This window comes from Patella vulgata, chromosome 6 (assembly GCF_932274485.2).
Source record: "Patella vulgata chromosome 6, xgPatVulg1.2, whole genome shotgun sequence".
NCBI classification, from domain to species: Eukaryota; Metazoa; Mollusca; class Gastropoda; family Patellidae; genus Patella; species Patella vulgata.
This window is the reverse complement of record NC_065884.2, coordinates 59,727,882-59,748,534: the sequence shown is the minus strand read 5'-3', so window position 1 is coordinate 59,748,534 and position 20,653 is coordinate 59,727,882. Positions and strand designations below refer to the sequence as shown.

Genomic DNA, 20,653 nt, shown 5'->3' with positions numbered 1-20,653 from the left:
TTGCACCTCACCAGACATTCACAATGTCACTTACTTTCATTCAGATATAAAAACCCCTCGAGATGTGAACCGGTTAAATTTCAAATATTAAATAACACATGTATGTATGTTATTACAATATACAAGCCCGATAGTCATATACGATTAAGAAGTGAAACTACTTGAAAAGAGGTTTAACGTCCTGCTATTCTGCGTCGATTGGGCTAAAGAAGCCAGACATACGCCATATAGTGTGCTCTGAGGGAAATTTTACCCGGACAGTGGTACTACGGTCTACTCTTATCTCGAATTCCAGATGTCAAGGGTCTTTTTACATGCACGGCACACCCGAATGACTATACGTTGTCCATTTCCATTAACAAGGGGAAACCAACCTGGAAAATCCGAGGGAGTGAACCATACTACCATACCCAATAATCAGGGGCTTCAGAAAGGGAACCCTATATCTTGGCCATTATTTTTGGACTCTACTCTCTCGATCATCAAACACACACTTGAAAACGACCATTTGTCTTTCTCGTGTGACCAATTGTTCAGTGTGAATAGTTTGCTATTGTTTTGGTTTAGATGCTTTGATATTTAACATGGATTCCTAAAATGTTGGAAGTATTATCATTATAATTCAGATGACTGCTCGACAAGAGGATTAATAAATAAAACAAAAGCATGTTAGGAACCGTTCAATCTGATTAAAACACAGATCCTATTTTGTTTCGTTTTTATAGTTCAAAATTTTGTTTTACTTGTCTTTACTACCCTAAGATCTGGAAGAGTTGTTGTCATTGACGTGTTCTGAATGGTGTGAGGAATTAGCCAATGAAACGGTCTGTTACGGCGAGCTTTAGGCGTGTTTTGCACGGAACTGTAGGTAATCCACTAGTAACATCAATTTTGATTGGTTAATCGTATGACCTCTGACGCGACCTATCTTCAGGTAGTGAAGGCCTTCGAAAGTATAAAAAACGAAACAAAATATAGATCTGTATTTTAATCAGATTGGAAACCGTTGAAAAATACCAACACTTGCGTCCAAATAGCCCGCGGATAGACATGAACGGAAATGAAATGGGGTAATAACGTCTTACTGTTCAGCTCCTATACTGGGCTGATGAAGACGGGCATACCTCATACAGTGTGTGCTATGAGGATAATTTTGCCCGGACAGCGGCACTATGGCCTACTCTTATATCGAATTCCAACTGTCAAGGGATCTTTTACGTGCACGCCAATGTATACACGGGGCCTCGGTTTTTCGTCCCATCCGAACGACTAGACAGCTGTCCTTGTCAGGGGAAATCCCGATGAACTTTTCGGCCAACGCAGGGATAGAACACGCGACCTCCAGACTAGCAAGTCAGCGTCTTACCCACTTAGCCATCGTGGCTCCCCGCGGATAGATGTCAACCTACCTATCAACCTGCCCATAACTGCCGACGGAGTAAAAAAATGTTGACAAAGATGGATTTTGATAAGACAAAATAACCGACATCTTATTTATCATTTCCTATCCACGGTGTCGTTCAACCCACCCACCCAGTTCCGTGGTTTGTTCGTTTGTTGAAATTGTGCGAAGGTCCCTTAGCTGAAATGAGAATCTTAACCATTGTTATTTTTTCTGGTTTCAGATTTTCGTTTTCGTGTCTGGATCTGGGAAAATTGAAGTTAACTTTGTTCAGTTCTTAAATCGAGAAGGAAAGGATTATGGTGGTTCATGCTGTGACCCTTCAGGTTGGGGCTGGTTTTCCAGTTCCACGGATTGTGAATCGGATAAATGTGATCATAAATTCGTCGTATGTATTGGAAACATAACACAGTAAGTTTTATTCTATCGTTGTTTTGTAATCTAAAGATGTATCTACTCAGCATCATAAGTTGAGTAAAGCTGAGTTAGTGTTGAGTTTGCTTGGCGTGAAGTTAGTGCCGAGTTCGCATGGAGCCGGTTTTGGTTTATTTTTCCTTTACGTGCAAGACAGTGTGTACACGAAAGGATACTGGGTGATAACCCTGGGAGTTCTTTCGACCCACGTCAGAATTCGAACTCGAGACATCATAATCGAGAATCTAGACCCCATTGCGCTTGGCCACTGTGGGTCCCTTGTTGGTATAGAACAATTTATACCACTTCTATATAATTTAATGAGGGTACTATAGAGAAATTATAATTGTACAACTCTTGTTTTTTCCAGGTCTAGTGACATGAAAGCCTGTGAATTTGGTCGAGTAGAAACCGATCCAGTTGAATCTAATGATATAACGTTTAATGGTCAGATAGGATTAACAAAAAATCCGTTGTGGTTCGATTTTAAACACTGGCCGGTAAGTGAGACAGGCGTGTGCAATGCAGTAACCACACCTATATTGTTTTAACAAATAAGATTGGATTGGGGAAGAGAGAGAGAAATGGGGTTTAACGTCCACTCGACACAAACTAGGTCATTTTGGGACTAACATATGTTTCAGTTTTAATCCAATAATTCGCTTGCTCGTAGGGGTCTTTAGCAGTGAGATGAAACCGGAGGACCGTAAGAAAACCCACGAGGCTGGACAGGCAACCCTACTCCTTGTCATGTACAACCGGGGAATCTAAAACCACGCAGTTGACTCAAAGACAGACCTTATGATACAGCGCACACGCGCTAACCATTCGGCCATCCAGCCCCCCAATATTATATTGGATTTAGATAATATGCAAGATTAGATAATATGCAAGGTTAGGCAGGCTACCCTACTGGTGCATTGTCGTAAACCACTAACTAACTTCTATGTTATATTTCAGGGTACATTAAAGATGAAAATAGACGTACTGGACGACGACGGTTATGGTTCTGTAGAATTTATAGATCATTATGAATATGAATATGGAACCAAAGAAACGAGGCGAGAAATTGATGCCCCCATTAGAAACCTTGTCCTTAAAGGATCCCGAACAGAGTGAGTATAATCTACAATATCACTGAAACTTCATCGCGTTAATGAAATATAATTAATCCGGGCTACTAAACTAGAAATCTGACAGTCATTTGGATTTTTAATTTCCTTATCCATTTAAGAAAAGGTACAAATCTAATCTTTTCATCAACAGAGACTGCTAGTATAAAAGCCCGAATCTCAGTGGACACCCACGAGTCAGTAAATACGTTTAGGTCAATGTGAAACCGATTAATGATAATAAATCCGGGGTTTGTACCTGGTGTTGTAGGTAAAATCTGGTAAGGAAATGGGCCAGGTTCTAATCTTCTAAACAGTTGTAAATAGAAATGAAAGTAGGCCATAGCTAGGGCGGGCTGGGCCTGGGGCCGTCGGACGTAGTCCGAGAGTCCCAGAGCACCAGAGGGACAAGCGGACAAACTAGTTTCGTTTTCTCGCCATGTCATGTATTCTTCACCGCGATGGGAGCACAAGGAAAACAGTAGGACCGATAGCCAAGATGACACAGAAACGTAAGACTCTATACCCTATGCATATCTTTGTATGTCTTAAGCGGTTTGTTTATAAGGCTGAATTGTGACAGACCAAATCAAATAATTATTGTTATTCTTTTGCCTTTAGTTTTAATCTGAAGCTCAAAGTTTTTTGTGATAAGAATTATTATGGAGAAGAATGTCTGGTTTATTGTGAAGCTAAAGATGATGCTACAGGACACTTTTACTGTGAACAGGACACGGGCAACAAACTATGTTTAACAGGTAACGTGTGGGAAATGTTTATCATACGGGATCGTCGCAAAATTTCAACGCTTGTGTCCAAACGAATAACCCGTTGATCGACCTCGACCCACCCATCCACCTGCCCACCTGCGCCGACGGAGTAAGAAAATGTTGACATTTTGCCGTTCATGATTCAGTATTAGAGAGCATCAGATGCGTTCCGAGAACGCAAACGAGGTAAAGTCGTTGTCGTTCTCGGAAGACGTGACGCACTTTCACGGTTCAGAAAAAAACGCATTCTTGACAAAAGGCGATGGTCCTGAAAATTGAATAGAACAAAAAGTGCACTGTTTGATAGCGTCGATTCGTGCTATCATTTCGTTTTTATTCGGCTAGTCAAACAGTGCCTAACAAATTCTGGTATATTTGAAAGGGATGTGTTTCGGTATAATTCTAAAAAAGATTTCTAAAAACAAAATTAAACTACTACAGAATTCGCTTACGAATTCAGAGGGTCAAAGACATTTTCACGAGCGAGGGGAAGCTAACGAGAACTTATGACGCAGCATGCAAAAAGGGAATCACCTCGTTTTCTTTCTCGGAACGCATCCGAACCTCTCTATTAAAAAGGCGAAATTCAACTTACCAGTTTCTATTCGCAGTGTCATTTAATCCACCCACCAAACCTAGTTCCGCGGGTTATTCGTTTGGACGCAAGTGTTGAAAATTTACGACATTCCCTAACTTATCGTCACCACTGTCAACGTAGATCAGTCCGACCTTGCGTCTGTCCATAATGCCTGTTTTTAAAACCTCGATGCTTCATTTTAGAGCTATAGGAATCACTTGCAAATATACAATATTATGAAAGATGCATCATTAATAGAAATGTCAGCCAAAATGATTCAGTGCAGTATTTAGAAAGCTGTGTTTGATTGAAATTTCATCGATCTAAACCCACCGCCATTTTGTTGTCCGCCCAAAAAATTATTGATAGACCTGTTTAAAATCCGATTTTATCCAAGACAGGACATTATCTAGCGTTGCCATTTTGATTTTGATTTCTTATAATAATCAATCTGAGTATATTATTAGCGTGGATTAGGCCGTCATATGTGAACGAAAAATGCTAGGAGTTTAGCTCAACTTGCTGGAATTGTTCGGCTAATCATATGGAGGTACATTGTAAAGCTGACCCAAGCATTAACTGCATGCGTTTATAGTTTTTTTCCTCTCCGAAAACTTGACAGACTCTCTTCAAAATGCTGATGATATTGGCGTACATGTACTCATATATTCATTGCTTTGCAAAACACATTTCTGTCAGTGATTTTAATTAGAAAAAACATATCTGCCCAGTTCCATGTCTTTTCCACGCATCTTATAATGAATGAACAATTTTAACAGGAAAGACGTCTACTTCGCGATCTTCATTGTTTGAGGCCTCCAATAATTCACACATGTTGCCTATTTTGGGAGTTTTAGTTGTTTTTAGATATTTACATTTCAAACAAACTTGAAAACATTTCTCTTTCTTTGATTCTAATTGTACATACAATTTATAGCATGTGTTCCAGTTTGACTGAATTAGGAAAACTTTTTAACTAACCGCTTTAAGAAGAAAGGAAATGTAAAATAAGTAACACTTTAGACTCCAGTTTCTTTATTCTGTCTACTATTCCTAATACAGAAAAAAATAATATTTTGTTGGGGTACTTTTTTAAAAATTCCGACCAGCGGTCCACTTATCTCAAACAACTTTTGTAGAATGCTTTTAAATTGTGCGAAATGTTTTCAATCTTCTCCGATTTGTTTACAAATTGGAATGTTACTCTTGCTTATGCGAAAATAGACACGTAAATGAAGCCTTGACAATTGGAATACGAAATAAGAGTACACTGTACCGCCACAAGCAAAATTTCCCTTAAAAGCATATGTCGCCTCCAGTAGCCCGATTGGTGCAGAAAAGAGGGAGAGAGAGAAATGGGGTTTAACGTCCACTCAACACAAACTAGGTCATTTCGGAACTAACATGTGGTTTAATTTTATTTCAATAATTCGCTTGCGCGTAGGGGTCTTTAGCAGTGGGAGTAAACCGGAGGACCCGGAGAAAACTCACGAGGTTGGACAGGCGACCCTACTCCTTGTCACGTACAACCGGGGATTCGAAACCACGCCAGATGACTCATGACAGGCCGTATGATACAGCACGCATTCGGCCACCCCCCCCCCCCCGGTGCAGAAAAGACTGGAAGTACAGTTCAGTATGCCAGATGAACAGTCGGTTTTTGCTCAATACAATTCTGTCTTGGAAAGACATTCTGGTTTCTAAAATGGCAGGAGAAGACAGTAGTTGTCAGGAACACCGATAAGAACGTTATGGTTATTGGTGACTCATTCTAGAACATCTTATACCACGTCTAAAACTGTACAATGTAATTTGTTATTTTGCATACTATCACTTGAACCCTGGGGTCACATAAATTTAAACTCAATATTCATTTGAGAAATTCACAAACATAATGAGAATCAAATTTATATTATTCTACCGGTAGTAATCGCAAGCTGTGCATTTCCGGGAAAGAGAGAGAGAAATGGGGTTTAACGTCCACTCGACACAAACTAGGTCATTGCGCGTAGGGGTCTTTAGCAGTGGGAGGAAACCGGAGGACCCGGAGAAAACCCACGAGGCTGGACAGGCGACCCTACTCCTTGTCACGTACAACCGGGGATTCGAAACCACGCCAGATGACTAAATGACAGGCCGTATGATACAGCACTCACGTGCTAACCATTCGGCCATCCAACCCCCCTGTGCATTTCCGGAATGTTGAAATGTCTGTTAACAAGTACATATTACGTATGTGTTTGGTAGGCAGTATTTGTATTATTAGAATACCGTGGAATAGGTCATATGTGTCTATATGTCTTTGTTTTTCTTTAAAAAAAGAAATTTAAAAATACAAAAAAAAAACCCAAACCATTGTCGCCATTCAGATGGATTAATTTTCAAAATAGTGGAATGGGGTAATGGGGTAATGATAGTAATATAAACTGGTGTTTTATAAGATAAAATAAAAAGTGTGGATTAAAAACACCAAAACATACACATAGCAAAAGATTCTAAGTTCCTCGCACAACAAAATAGACCAACGATTCTCAAATACTCCGTATTTGTTTTAATGAGAACTACCTTCTTACGTAGCAAATGTGCCTATTGTCGGAGATTGTGGGTGGCTTGGTCATGCGCGAGTTCATGCATAAGGTGACATTACAAGAGTAGCATCGGCAGTTTATCATTGCGCAATGGGGTAATACAATACAAATTTTGAATAGCTAAATAAACACCTTAAATTACAAGTGGTACAAGGTGTTTAGAACGAATATACACACCCCGCTTCCTCTCCCCAGGTTTAATTAGAATGAATGTACTAATATTGGACTGTATATTGTATTATAGGATGGAGTGGAGATGATTGTTTAACTAATAATGATGATTGTACTGGACACAGATGTTATGGTGGTTCTTCCTGTGTAGATGGCATTAATTCTTACACTTGTCAATGTCCAGCTGGTCGAACAGGTATATGCACCTTTCATGAATAGTGTTTTTTCAATACGTAAACCCACATTTCCACGGATTCCAAATTTAGACGAAAGCAGTAAGACTAACCGGTACATCGCTCCATTAAGGCCCATGACCCCCCCCCCCCCCGATTCCATTGATCCTGGGGGTCGCGGGTTCGATCTCTGTGTTGACCGAGAAAGTACATCGGTATTTTCCGATGTGGTTTCCCCCTGTCAGTGTTGCAGCTGTCTAGTCGTTCGGATCGGACGGAAAACTGAGGTCCCGTGTACACATTGACGCGCACGTTAAAGATCCCTTGGCAGTTGGAATTCGATACAAGAGTAGGCCGTGGCGCCACTGTCCAGGCAAAATTTCCCACATGGCGCACTGTATGGCATATGCCCGTCTTCATTAGCCCAGTCGGGGCAGAACTGTAGGACGTTAAGCCCCATTTCATTTTATTTTATTTCTGTCTTACTGGCGTCTGGACTCTGTCAACGCATCACGGAAGGTGTGCCCACCATCTCCTCCCGCCACCTTGTGCCACCGATGTCTCAGTCTCACTGAGTGTGTTCTTGAAGATGGATACCATAATACCAGGGGTCTATTCCCTTTTTTAAAATGCTTATACCCGTCCTTGTCAAAACAATATCTGTACAATTCTGACAATAATAATTTCCGACTTGCTTTACAGGTATCGTCTGTGATGCTGAGTTGAACGAATGTGCCAGCAATCCTTGTCAAAATGGCGGCCAATGTACGGATTCGGCTGGGGATTTTCTGTGTACCTGTAAACCTGGTTTCACCGGATTAAGATGTGAAACTAACATAGATGAATGTGAAAGTACACCCTGTTTACATGGGGTAAGTCAAATGTTTCAAAATCCTCGTTGCATCCTCTTTTTTTCCTTTCCCTGCTGATGGTTGAATTCTTTGAGCAATAATAGAACCTGTCCACCCAATTGTTGATCAGATCCTAAAGAATTGTCAACTTCTGTATTAACTTTCCTTTTCTTAATATAGATGCTGTTCTAGTAATCTTAAATACCACTTCGCTAGCACTAAAACTTGTGATCGTGGAAATGGACCTAGAAACAAAATTACATATATATTTGACATAAGAGCGGAATGTGCATAACCTCCACGATATCGTAGCTGGAACGTTTTCTTTCTTTCTGGCAAAACTAGTAATTTATAAATGACATCCAATTTTTAAATCTCCTTCTTGTTCTCAAAATCCGTGCATGATGAAAGTTTCGACTTGTGTCTTTACCATTCGATTGCCAGTTTGATTGCAACAAATCTAATGCTCATGGAGATTTGTTTTGCATATCTTGTCAACGTATATTAAAACTGTTAATTAGCTCGGGAATGTAAAGATGTGAACATTGGACTAATGGTAGTGATTACACTACATCTGCTTGTAAATATAGTTAGAATTGATCTATTCAGATAATTTTTAAAAAAATAATAATTTTAAAAGTAATTTTGGTCGTTCATGGTCTTAAACTCTATAATTAATATAGGTCAATCGAACCTTTATATGAGGTCAATTTGACTTTTATTCTGAGGTCAATCTAACCTTCATTCTGAGGTCAATCGAAACTTTATTTGAAGTCAATCTAACCTTTAATCTGAGGTCAAGTTAACATTTATTCTAAGGCCAATCTAACCTATATTTTGAGGGCAATCGAAACTTTTTTGAGGTCAATCTAACCTTTATTCTGAGTTCAATCGAACCTTTATTCTGAAGTTAATATACCCTTTATTCTGAGGTCTTTAACCTTTATTCTGAGTTCAATCGAACCTTTATTCTGAAGTTAATATACCCTTTATTCTGAGGTCTTTAACCTTTATTCCGAGATCATTCTAAATGCAATAACATCTTTATTTCCCCCTTTTCAATTGTTCTTAGTCTGCTGTAGTATAAATATTTTTTTAAAAAGTCAAAAGAGTATAATTTGAAATTTTAACTATAATTAGTAATTTGATAGCCAGCTTAATTTATTTCGATTACCAATGCAAGAGAGTAGAGTTTTTCTTCAAACATAAATTGGGGTCCATTGATGATAAGATCATTGGTTAGATATAATAATTATTTTATTGTTTGTTTTTGTTGATTCAAGTTTTTATTTATTATATCTAGGTTTGGTAAGTTGTATACATCTAAATGTTTTTTTTTTTGTTTTTTTTTAAGTTTTTGTATTGTTTAATTTAAAAGATAAATAAACATAGTTTTACGTCAATAACGTAAGACTCTATTTGAGGGGAAATAACCGAGGTTTTTTTTGTAATCAAACCGAAACCTTGGAAAATTTTTCGATTTTTCGATTTTGCGTGAGTGTCACGGCCTAGATATTGTTACCATAGCAAACAAAAATACACAGTATCTTGAAATGACTAATTATTAACGAGACGAAATCGAATTCGTTCTTTTAAAGGTGAGTGAAATGTAAATTATAGGCTACTATGCACTTAAACCGCACAGAAATATAATATGTTTTTCAATATTTTGTTCTAGGGTACCTGTAAGGATGGGAGTAACAAATTTATATGTAACTGCAGTCCTGGCTTCGAGGGTCCTCGCTGCGAATTTAATATAAATGAGTGTGCGAGCGCCCCCTGTAAACATGCTACAAACTGTATAGATGGCGTCAATGACTATAAGTGTGTCTGTACCCCAGGTTATGCTGGTAAGTATGTTTGATATCTTCTTTAAAACAGTGTTCCCCTTTTCTAAAACACAGTTAGGTATTTCGATAGAAAACTACCAAAAAAACTATCCGAATAATAAGATCTGTATTGGTTAGTATTGTACATATATAAACTAGGGGAGTTGACTCTTCACAGATTTGTCTTTTAAAGGACAACTGCAGTCGTTGTTCTTTTTTTAAATATAATATATGATCTAATACTAAAATAGTTTCAAAAATGCACAGCTCGAAATGCTAATCATTCTTATTTGAATTAGTAAATTAAGACTTCGTTTGTGACGTCATTAGGGCATCTGTCAGTCATCACTATTTATAAACAAAATCACTTCCTCTTGCTGTTAAAGCTATTCTCAACACTCATTAAACTAGTGTGAATACCAAATAAAAACGCCGTAGAATTGACTAATATATCACCTCATACAGCCATAATTAATGCACGGAGTTGCTAATTAAAGTTGATCAGTATTTTGGATTGTGCGTTTTTGAAACTATTTAAATATTAGATAATATAAAAAATAGCTACGAGTGTTCTTCTCCTTTAAAACCTTCAGATAGCTTCAATTTGTTCCCCAGTGTATTACTTATTTATGTAAGGAGCTTCAAAAGAACTTCAGGTTGATAATGCAGCGATAAAAGCACACAACTGTTTAATCCATTCTGTTTATTTCCAGGTAAAAATTGTGAAGTGAAGGCTTTTGCTTGTGCCAGTAGACCCTGTAAAAATAACGCTTTTTGCGAAGATGTTGCTACCGGCTACAAGTGTCATTGTCAGAACGGAACAAGTGGCAAGAACTGTGAGAATAACGACGATGATTGTATCGATTCACCATGCGATAACTCGGGAACGTGTGTGGACGGTGTTGGTATATACACTTGCATATGTCCATCAGGATTCACGGGTTCTATGTGCGAGACCCAGATTGATGAGTGTGCAAGTGGACCTTGCTTAAATCAAGGCTTGTGCATTGACCTCTTAACTAGTTTTCAATGTACGTGCACATTTGGCTTTACGGGTAAAACATGCGAAATAAACATTGACGACTGTTCTCCTGATCCATGCTTAAACGGGGGTACGTGTGTCGATAAAATTGACGATTTTGAATGTCTCTGCGGAACGGGTTGGACTGGAACTACGTGCAATAAGAAAACGGACATATCATCGTTATGTGACGGTTCCCCGTGTTCAAATGGTGGCACCTGTGTCGATCTGATTACAGATTTCGAATGTATATGTCACCAAGGATATTATGGTAGAACGTGCAGTGGCGAGGTAGTAACGGCCCCGACGACGACCACACAACCACCTTCTATGTGTGACACCACTACTTGTCTTAACGACGGAACGTGCATCGATTTGGGAGAAGGTGATTTCGATTGCGATTGTCCGGATGGATTCGATGGTAAAACATGTGAACTGGTTATCGGAAGTTGTTCAGATGACCCCTGTCTAAACGGGGGAACTTGTGTTGATCTGATTACGGATTTCAAATGTATATGTCACCCAGGATATTATGGTAAAACGTGCAGTGACGCGGCAGTGACCGCCGCGACGTCCACACAACCCGCTTCTGTATGTGGAACCACTACTTGTCATAACGGCGGAACATGCATCGATTTGGGAGAAGGGGATTTCGATTGTGATTGTCCGGATGGATTCGATGGTAAAACATGTGAACGGGTTATCGGAAGTTGTTCAAATGACCCCTGTCAAAACGGTGGAACTTGTGTTGATAACAATGGAGACTTTACCTGTTTCTGTGTGGCTGGATGGAGTGGCAGTATATGTGATTTACAGGCTGATGTGACATCTACAGTTGCTCCTATACCATCACCAATCCCAGATGTACCATCTACGCCGTGCGCCAGTAACCCATGTTTACATGAAGGTAAATGTATAGATATAGGGACTAGTGATTTTTTTTGTTCGTGTGAAGAGGGATTTGATGGGAAGTTTTGCGAATTAAAGTTGGAGGAAAGTGTATGCGAAAGCAGTCCTTGTGCCAACAATGGAACCTGCATCGAGAGAGGAAAGTATGATTACGACTGCCTGTGTGATGCTGATTGGACAGGCGAGCGGTGCGACATTACTCTCTCAATTTCCAGAACTTTCCCTACAACGCCAGGACCTTGCAGTCCTAATCCTTGCGTAAATGGGGCGAGTTGTTTTCCTAGTCCGCGTCGTGGATTTGTGTGTGCGTGTGCCCCTGGTTATACCGATAAATATTGCGAAATAGACATTGACGAATGCTATAGTTATCCATGTTTGAATGGAGGGACGTGCACGGATAAGGTTAATGGCTTCGAATGTAGTTGTGGTCCAGATAGACAAGGGCTATTGTGCGAAGACCCAAGTCCTTTATCTGAAACAACGACAGAAGTACTGGTCACAGAGAGAGCAAGTTCACAAATTTCGACAGAATCTATTAAGGTGTTTGAAGTATCCACTATGCCAACAACAGCCGAGACGCAAACATTTGATGATAAATTTTCCTTTGATGTCTTCGGTGATCTTGATCATCCCTTTGAAATTATAAAAACTAAAAAAGAAACCCAACCGCCACCATTAGAACCACAAACAACAACCGAAAAACTGTTTGGAACAACTCTTTTTGCAGATGACCCAAACGCAATGATTACTAAAGATATTCTTTCCCAATCACCAACTACTCTTTTGAAAGATGGTTACATTTATGAGGATAGTACAACAAAAGTTAAGCCAGACATTTCGACAACCAATGAACTTGGTGGCTTTTCAACTGACATAACAAGTGTAAATACAAGAGATAGTTCTCCCGGAGCAACACATTCTACTGTCTCTACAAATGTACCCCCCATCGAGAGCTCCGAAGAAGCATCTTCTCCATCAACAGACGTACAAAGTTCGACTGAGGTTTCTACCTCAAGTATAGAACTGTCGAGTTCAGGTCAACCCACCTTATTTGAGTCATCTACACCAGGAACAGGTTCTACAGGGTTAACTATTGAAATATCGGGTTCAGCAGGGTCATCTACGCCTAGTACTAATGTACCCGGTTCTACGACGGATTTTTCTCAAAGCACGGCACAGTCCGGTTCAACGGAGGAATCAGTCTCAAGTAAAGATCTACTAAGCTCTACAGGAAGTGCAACAGATATATCTACACCAAGCACAGATCTAACTGGTTCTACAGACGTATTAAGCACAGCTGTAACCGATTCTGAAACGGTATCCACACCAAGCACGGACATTTCGGGGTCAACGCAGGAATCCACAGTAATCACAGAATTACCCGGTTCTACACCAAGCACAGATCTACGTGGATCTACAGAGGATTCTACATCTGGTATAGACCTAACTAGTTCAACAGAGGAATCTGCATTGACCACGGCTTTACCCACAGCATATACACCGGGAACAGATCTACCGGCATCAGCAGATCTAACAGTGCTTAGTACAGACATCCCTGATTCGACGGATGCATCTACACCTAGCACTAATCCAACAGGGTCTACTCTAATCACAGACACCCCACAGCTCACGGAGGAATCTACATCAACTACGGGTATGTCAAGCTCGGTAGAGGCGTCTACCCCAAGCACATTTCTTTCTGGCTCTACATACGAGCCTACCTCCAGTGCAGAACCACCAGGCTCTACCCAAAGCACAGAACTACCCAGTTCAGCAGATGCATTTACATCTAGCTCAGACATGTGGGATACTACCCAAAGCACATATCTACCTGGTTCAAAAGATGTATCCATTTCTAGTACAGATGCACTTGCTTCAACAGAGGAATCTACTTCTAGCACGGATCCACAGTTGAGTTCAACAGTAGTACCTACACCAGATACATATATGTCTAGCTCTACTGGAGTGTCATTGTTTAGCACAGATGCACCAAATTCAACTGATGGATCTAGTTCTAGCACAGATGTAACAGTATCACAAGACACCCAAGACTCAATAACACCTGGTTCAACAGAACCAGTCACATCTAGATTGGACATTTCGGGCTCAACTGGATTATTTACCTTAACCACGGATGTACCGGGTTCAACCACTACAACCCCAAACCCTGAAATAACAGAACCATCCATACACTTTGAGACGGAAAGAACATTGGAAGACATTCAAAACCTGACCGGGGAATCATTATTAGTGGAAACTACAACATCACAGAAGGACTCCGATTTTACAACATTACATAGTGTAGACTTAACCTCTGCAGATGAAACGACCTCACCATATGCAGTTTCGCAAAGCAGCTCTGCAGAGTTTATTAGTACAACGGGGTTTTATACAAAGGACACACAAACCGTGGTAGATTCTGAGAACATAACCAACGCCACAGAAGAAACACCAGAACAATCCTCAGACATGCCCGACGGATCAACAAATGGTTCAGACGATTTGGCAACAACACAAGCATCGACGGGAGAAACATCTGTCAGCCCCCTTAACACAAGCACAGAGACACTACCTGACACCCAAACAAATATGTCTCCGGATTTTGTTTTCCATTCTACTAGCGGGGAAGGGTTAACAGAGCAAGGTGAGAAGGGCACATTTTCAAATTCATCCATTATGCCAGCTACCCACCATGCCACTGACCAGCCTACCACGCCCAAGTTACATCAGATATCAAAAGCAGACACAACTGCTCCTCAAACACCCTCTTCTATCGATACCACTACCCCTTACAAATATGGCACATCTTTACCCCTGAAAGCAAGCTTGACTTCAGAGCTAATTCCACAGGCCTCATCCATTTTACCCACAACACTCAAACCCTCAACCGCACAAGAAGATCTTACTATAAATCCTCAAATAACGACCCGTGAAACTAAACCACGCCCAACACTATCGTCATATAGCTCCACGCAAGAATCAAACAACCCCAAGTCCACTATGCCCTCTATACATACGTCTTATCTCTTTAATATGTCAGCTGATACAACTAGTCCCACAGGAACATCCACCTCACAATCGAAATACGAAAACAATGTTTCAATTTTGAACCCTGCATCTCCCGCCTCACCAAATATCACCCAACCTACTACCATAATATCGGATGTTAGTTTGTATTCCCATTCATATAAAAATACTATGTCTCATGATACATCATCCAGTAGAGAATCTGGTGCTACACAATCTAATACGATATCCAGTACCACAACACTATCTGATACACAATTTAGCACTACAACACTATCTGATACAGTATCTAGTACCACGACACTGTCTGGTTTACCATCTAGTACCACGACACTGTCTGATACACTATCTAGTACAACACTATCTGATACACCATCTAATGCCACACTATTTGATACACCATCTAGTACAACACTACCTGATGCACCATCTAGTACCAAACTATATGATACACCGCCTAGTATCACGACACTATCTGATACGCCATCTAGTACCACGACACTATTTGATACACCATCTAGTACCACACTATCTGATACACCATTTAGTACAACGCCACTATATGATACACAACCTAGTACCACACTATCTGATACACCACCTAGTACAACACTATCTGATATACCATCTAGTACAACACTATCTGATACATCATCTAGTACCACACCAATACATGATACACCATCTAGTACCACACGACTACATGATACAACATCTAGTATCACAACACTATCTGATACACCATCTAGTATCGAAACACTATCTGATATACTATCTAGTACAACACTATCTGATACAGCATCTAGTACCACACTATCTGATACACCATCTAGTACAACACCACTATCTGATACAAAATCTAGTACCACACTATCTAATACACCGCCTAGTACAACTGCGCTATCTGATACACTATCTAGTACCACACTATCTGATACACCGCCCAGTATCACGACACAATCTGATACACTATCTAGTACAACACTATCTGATACACCATCTAATACCACACTATTTGATACACCATCTAGTACAACGCTACCTGATACACCATCTAGTACCAAACTATCTGATACACCGCCTAGTATCACGCCACTATCTGATACGCCATCTAGTACCACGACACTATTTGATACACCATCTAGTACCAAACTATCTGATACACCGCCTAGTATCACGCCACTATCTGATACGCCATCTAGTACCACGACACTATTTGATACACCATCTAGTACCACACTATTTGATACGCCATTTAGTTCAACACCACTATATGATACACCATCTAGTACCACACTATCTGATACACCACCTAGTTCAACACTATCTGATACACCATCTAGTACAACACTATCTGATACATCATCTAGTACCACACCACTACACGATACACCATCTAGTACCACACGACTACATGATACAACATCTAGTATCACAACACTATCTGAAACAGCATCTAGTATCACAACACTATCTGATACACTATCTAGTACAACACTATCTGATACAGCATCTACTACCACACTATCTGATACACCATCTAGTACAACAATATCCGATACACCATCCAGTACAACACTATCTGATACACCATCTAGTACCACACCACTACATGATACACCATCTAATACCACACCACTACATGATACATCATTAAGTACTACAACACAATATGATACATCATCCAGAACCACAACGCTATCTAATACATCATCCAGTGCCCCAATACTATCTGATATAACATCAAGTACAACGATACTGTCGGATTCGCTATCTAGTACTACAACACTATATGATACAACATCTAGTTTCAAACCGCTATCTGACACAACATCTAGTATCACACCACTATCCGATATACCATCTAGTACCACACCACCGACTGTTACAATATCATCAGATACAACAACATCGCCTCTTAAGAGAACAACACTACCTGATTCATCAACATCGCCATCTGATACAACAAGATCGCCATCTGAAACAACAACATCATATGATACAAAAAAAACACTTGAAACAACATTGTCATCTGATACAACAACATCATCTTATACAACAACCTCACCCGCTACAACAATTTCATCTGATACAGAACTCGATACAACAACACATGAAACAATATTGCCATCTTATACAACACCATCATCTTATACAACAATATCAACCGCTACAACAACATCACCAATTATAACATCTAAAACAACATCACTACCTGATACAACATCGCCACCTGATACAAAACCATCTAATATAAAAACAATATTTGACACAGCAACACCACCTGATACAACATCATCTGATACAACATCGACAGCTGATACAACACCATCCGATATAACACCATCTGATACAACTTCAACTGATACAACATCACCAGCTGATACAACAATATCATCCGACACAACATCTTCAACTGATACAACATCGCAACCTGATACAACAACATCATCTGATACAACATCACCGTCTGGCACAACATCTTCACCTGATACAACATCGCCACCTGATACAACATCATCTGATACAACATCACCTCCTGATACAAGAAACTCATCTTACACAACATCACCGCCTGATAAAACATCGCCACCTGATACAACAACGTCACCTGATCAAACATTGCCATTAGATACATCAATATTACAAGATAAAGCAACATCGTATGATACAACAAGACTATCTGATATAGAAACACTACATTATACAACACAATCTGATACAGTCACGACGTCTGATACAAAAACGCTATCTGATAAAAAGCTATCGTTTAAAACAACAATATCTGGGTCGGGTACAACAACACATTTTGATAAAATAACACCATCGGAAATACTCGCATCTGCAGATTCCTCAATACAGTCGGATACAACATCGCCGTATGATACAACAATATTAGATTCATCTTTACAAGCTGATACAACCACACACTCTAGTACCATAAGACCACATGATACGACATCTAATATCACAACACTGTCTGGTATTGCACCCAGTACCACGACAAAATCCAGTACCAAGATAACATCTGATATTACATCTGATAGAACATCCAGTACCACGACGCTCTCTGACATTATACCTGCTGGTGCAGCATCCATTACCACGACAACATCTGATATTAAACTTGTTGATACAACATTCAGTACCACGACGTTCTCCGATTTTACACCTGCTGATACAACACCCAGTACCACGACCTCGTCTTATATTTCACCCGCCGATGCAATATCCAGTACCACGACAACATCTGGTACTACACATTCTGATAAAGCACTTTCTGATACAACTACACCCGATACAAAAACATCAAATAATACAAAAATATCACCTGATACAACAACAGCATCTCCACATGATACAACAATATCATCTGATACAACAACACTTGACACAACAACGTCATCCGACACAGCAACTTCACCAGATAAAACAACGGCATCGGATACATCGCAACTTGATACAATAAGTGATACAACATCAACTGATACAACAACACGTGATACAACATCATCTGATACAACAGCAACGTCATCTGATAGAACAACATCACCTGACACAGCAACACGCGATACAACATTATCACCTGGAATAAAAACAACACCTAATATACCAACATCATCGGATACAAACACAGATGATACCAGGGCACAAACTGATGTTACATCACCGGCTAATACCATATCACAAGCTGATATTACATTACAATCTGACATTACACCCCATGTTGATATTACCTCACAAGTTGATATTACATCACCAGTTGATGTTAACACTATATCACCAGTTCATGTTAACACTATATCAGAAGTTGATACTATATCAGAAGTTGATACTATATCAGAAGCTGATATTACATTACCACCTGATATTACGGCACAAACTGATATTACATTACAAACTGATATTACATCACAAACCGATTCTATACCACATGATGATATTACATCACAAGGCGATATTACATTACAAGCTGATATTACAGCACAAACTGATATATCATCACATATTACATCACCAGTTGATACCACATCATCAGCAGTTGACAGTACACCACAAGTTGATTCCACATCACAAACTGATATTACACCACAGGCTGATATAACATCACCATTTGATACCACATCACAAACTGGTATCACATTCCCAGCTGATATAACATCACAAACTGATATTACATCACAAGCTGATATCACACCGTATGTTGATATTACAACACAAGCTGATATTACATTACCAGTTGATACTATTTCACAAGCTAATATTACATTACCACCTGATATTACAGAACAAACTGATATTACATTACAAACTGATATTACATCACAAACTGATTTTATATCACAAGGCGATATTAAATTACAAGCTGATATTACAGCACAAACTGATATATCATCACCAGTTAGTACAACATCATTACCTGATATCACACTCCCAGTTGATACCACATCAGTACTTGATATTATATCACCAGTCGATGCATCACCAGTCGATACCACAACATCAGCCGATATTACACCACCAGCCGATATTACATCACCAGTTGATACAACACCAGTACCTGATATTGCATCATCAGTTGATACTACATCACCAGCAGATATTACATTACCATCGAATATTACACCAACAGTTTACAGTACACCACAAGTAGATTCCTCATCACAAACTGATATTACATCACAAGCTGGTTTTACCTTACTAGCTGATATTACATCACGAGTCGATATTACTTCACCAGCTAAAATTACATCATCTGTTGGTACTACATCAAGAGTTCATACCACAGTACAAGCTGATATTACATCACAAGCTGATATTACATCACAAGCTGATATTACATCAGCAGTTGATACCACATCATTACCTGATATTACATCAATAGTTGATACTACATCACCAGCCGATATTACAGCACAAGTTGATACAACACCTGCAGCTGATATTACATCACAAGCTGATATTACATCAGCAGTTGATACTACATCAGCGACAGATATTACATCACCGTCTGATATTACATTACCATCTGATACTACATCACCAGTTGATACTACAACACATGCTGATTTTACATCACGAGATGATACTTCATCACAAGCTGATATTACACCTTATGTCGATATTACATCAGAAGCTGATATTACATCATCAGTTTATACTATAACACCAGCTGATATTACAATACAGCCCGGTATTGATATTACATCACCAGTTGATACTATATCACAAGTTGGTGCTACATCACAAACTGATATTACATCAAAAGTTGATACTACGCCACTACCTGATATTACATCACCAGTTGATACTATGTCAGAAGTTGATGCTACATCACAAACCGATATTACATCACCAGTTGATACTACACCACTACCTGATATTACAACACCAATTGATAGTACACCACTACCTGGTACTACACCACTACCTGATATTACATCACCTACTAATATTTCATCACCAGTTCACAGTACGCCAGAAGTTGATGCCACATCAAAAACAGATATTACGTCACAAGCTGATATTACATCACCAGTTGATATTACACAACTACCTGATATTACACAACTACCTGATATTACATCAAATGGAGATCTTATATCACAAGCTGATATTACACCATCATCTGATACCACATGGCAAGCTGATACTGCCCCAACAGCCTATACATCACAAGCTTATATTACATTACAAGATGATACTGCACAACATACTGATACTACATCACAAGTTGATACTACATCATCATCTGATATTACACCAGCACATGCTGATATTTTATCACCAGCTGATACTGCACAACATA

General features: G+C 39.4%; 1 protein-coding gene across 1 annotated transcript; it reads left to right on the top strand.

Moving 5' to 3' along the window:
- The first annotated feature begins 3,427 nt into the window (after positions 1-3,427).
- Positions 3,428-20,621, top strand: LOC126824423 (fibropellin-1-like). Its single transcript, XM_056101762.1, has 8 exons — positions 3,428-3,440; positions 3,600-3,686; positions 7,910-8,079; positions 10,924-11,065; positions 11,789-11,894; positions 16,503-16,556; positions 17,187-17,507; positions 20,612-20,621. The coding sequence occupies exons 1-8, from the start codon at positions 3,428-3,430 to the stop codon at positions 20,619-20,621; spliced, it is 903 nt and encodes a 300-aa protein (XP_055957737.1).
- The last annotated feature ends 32 nt before the right edge of the window (positions 20,622-20,653 follow it).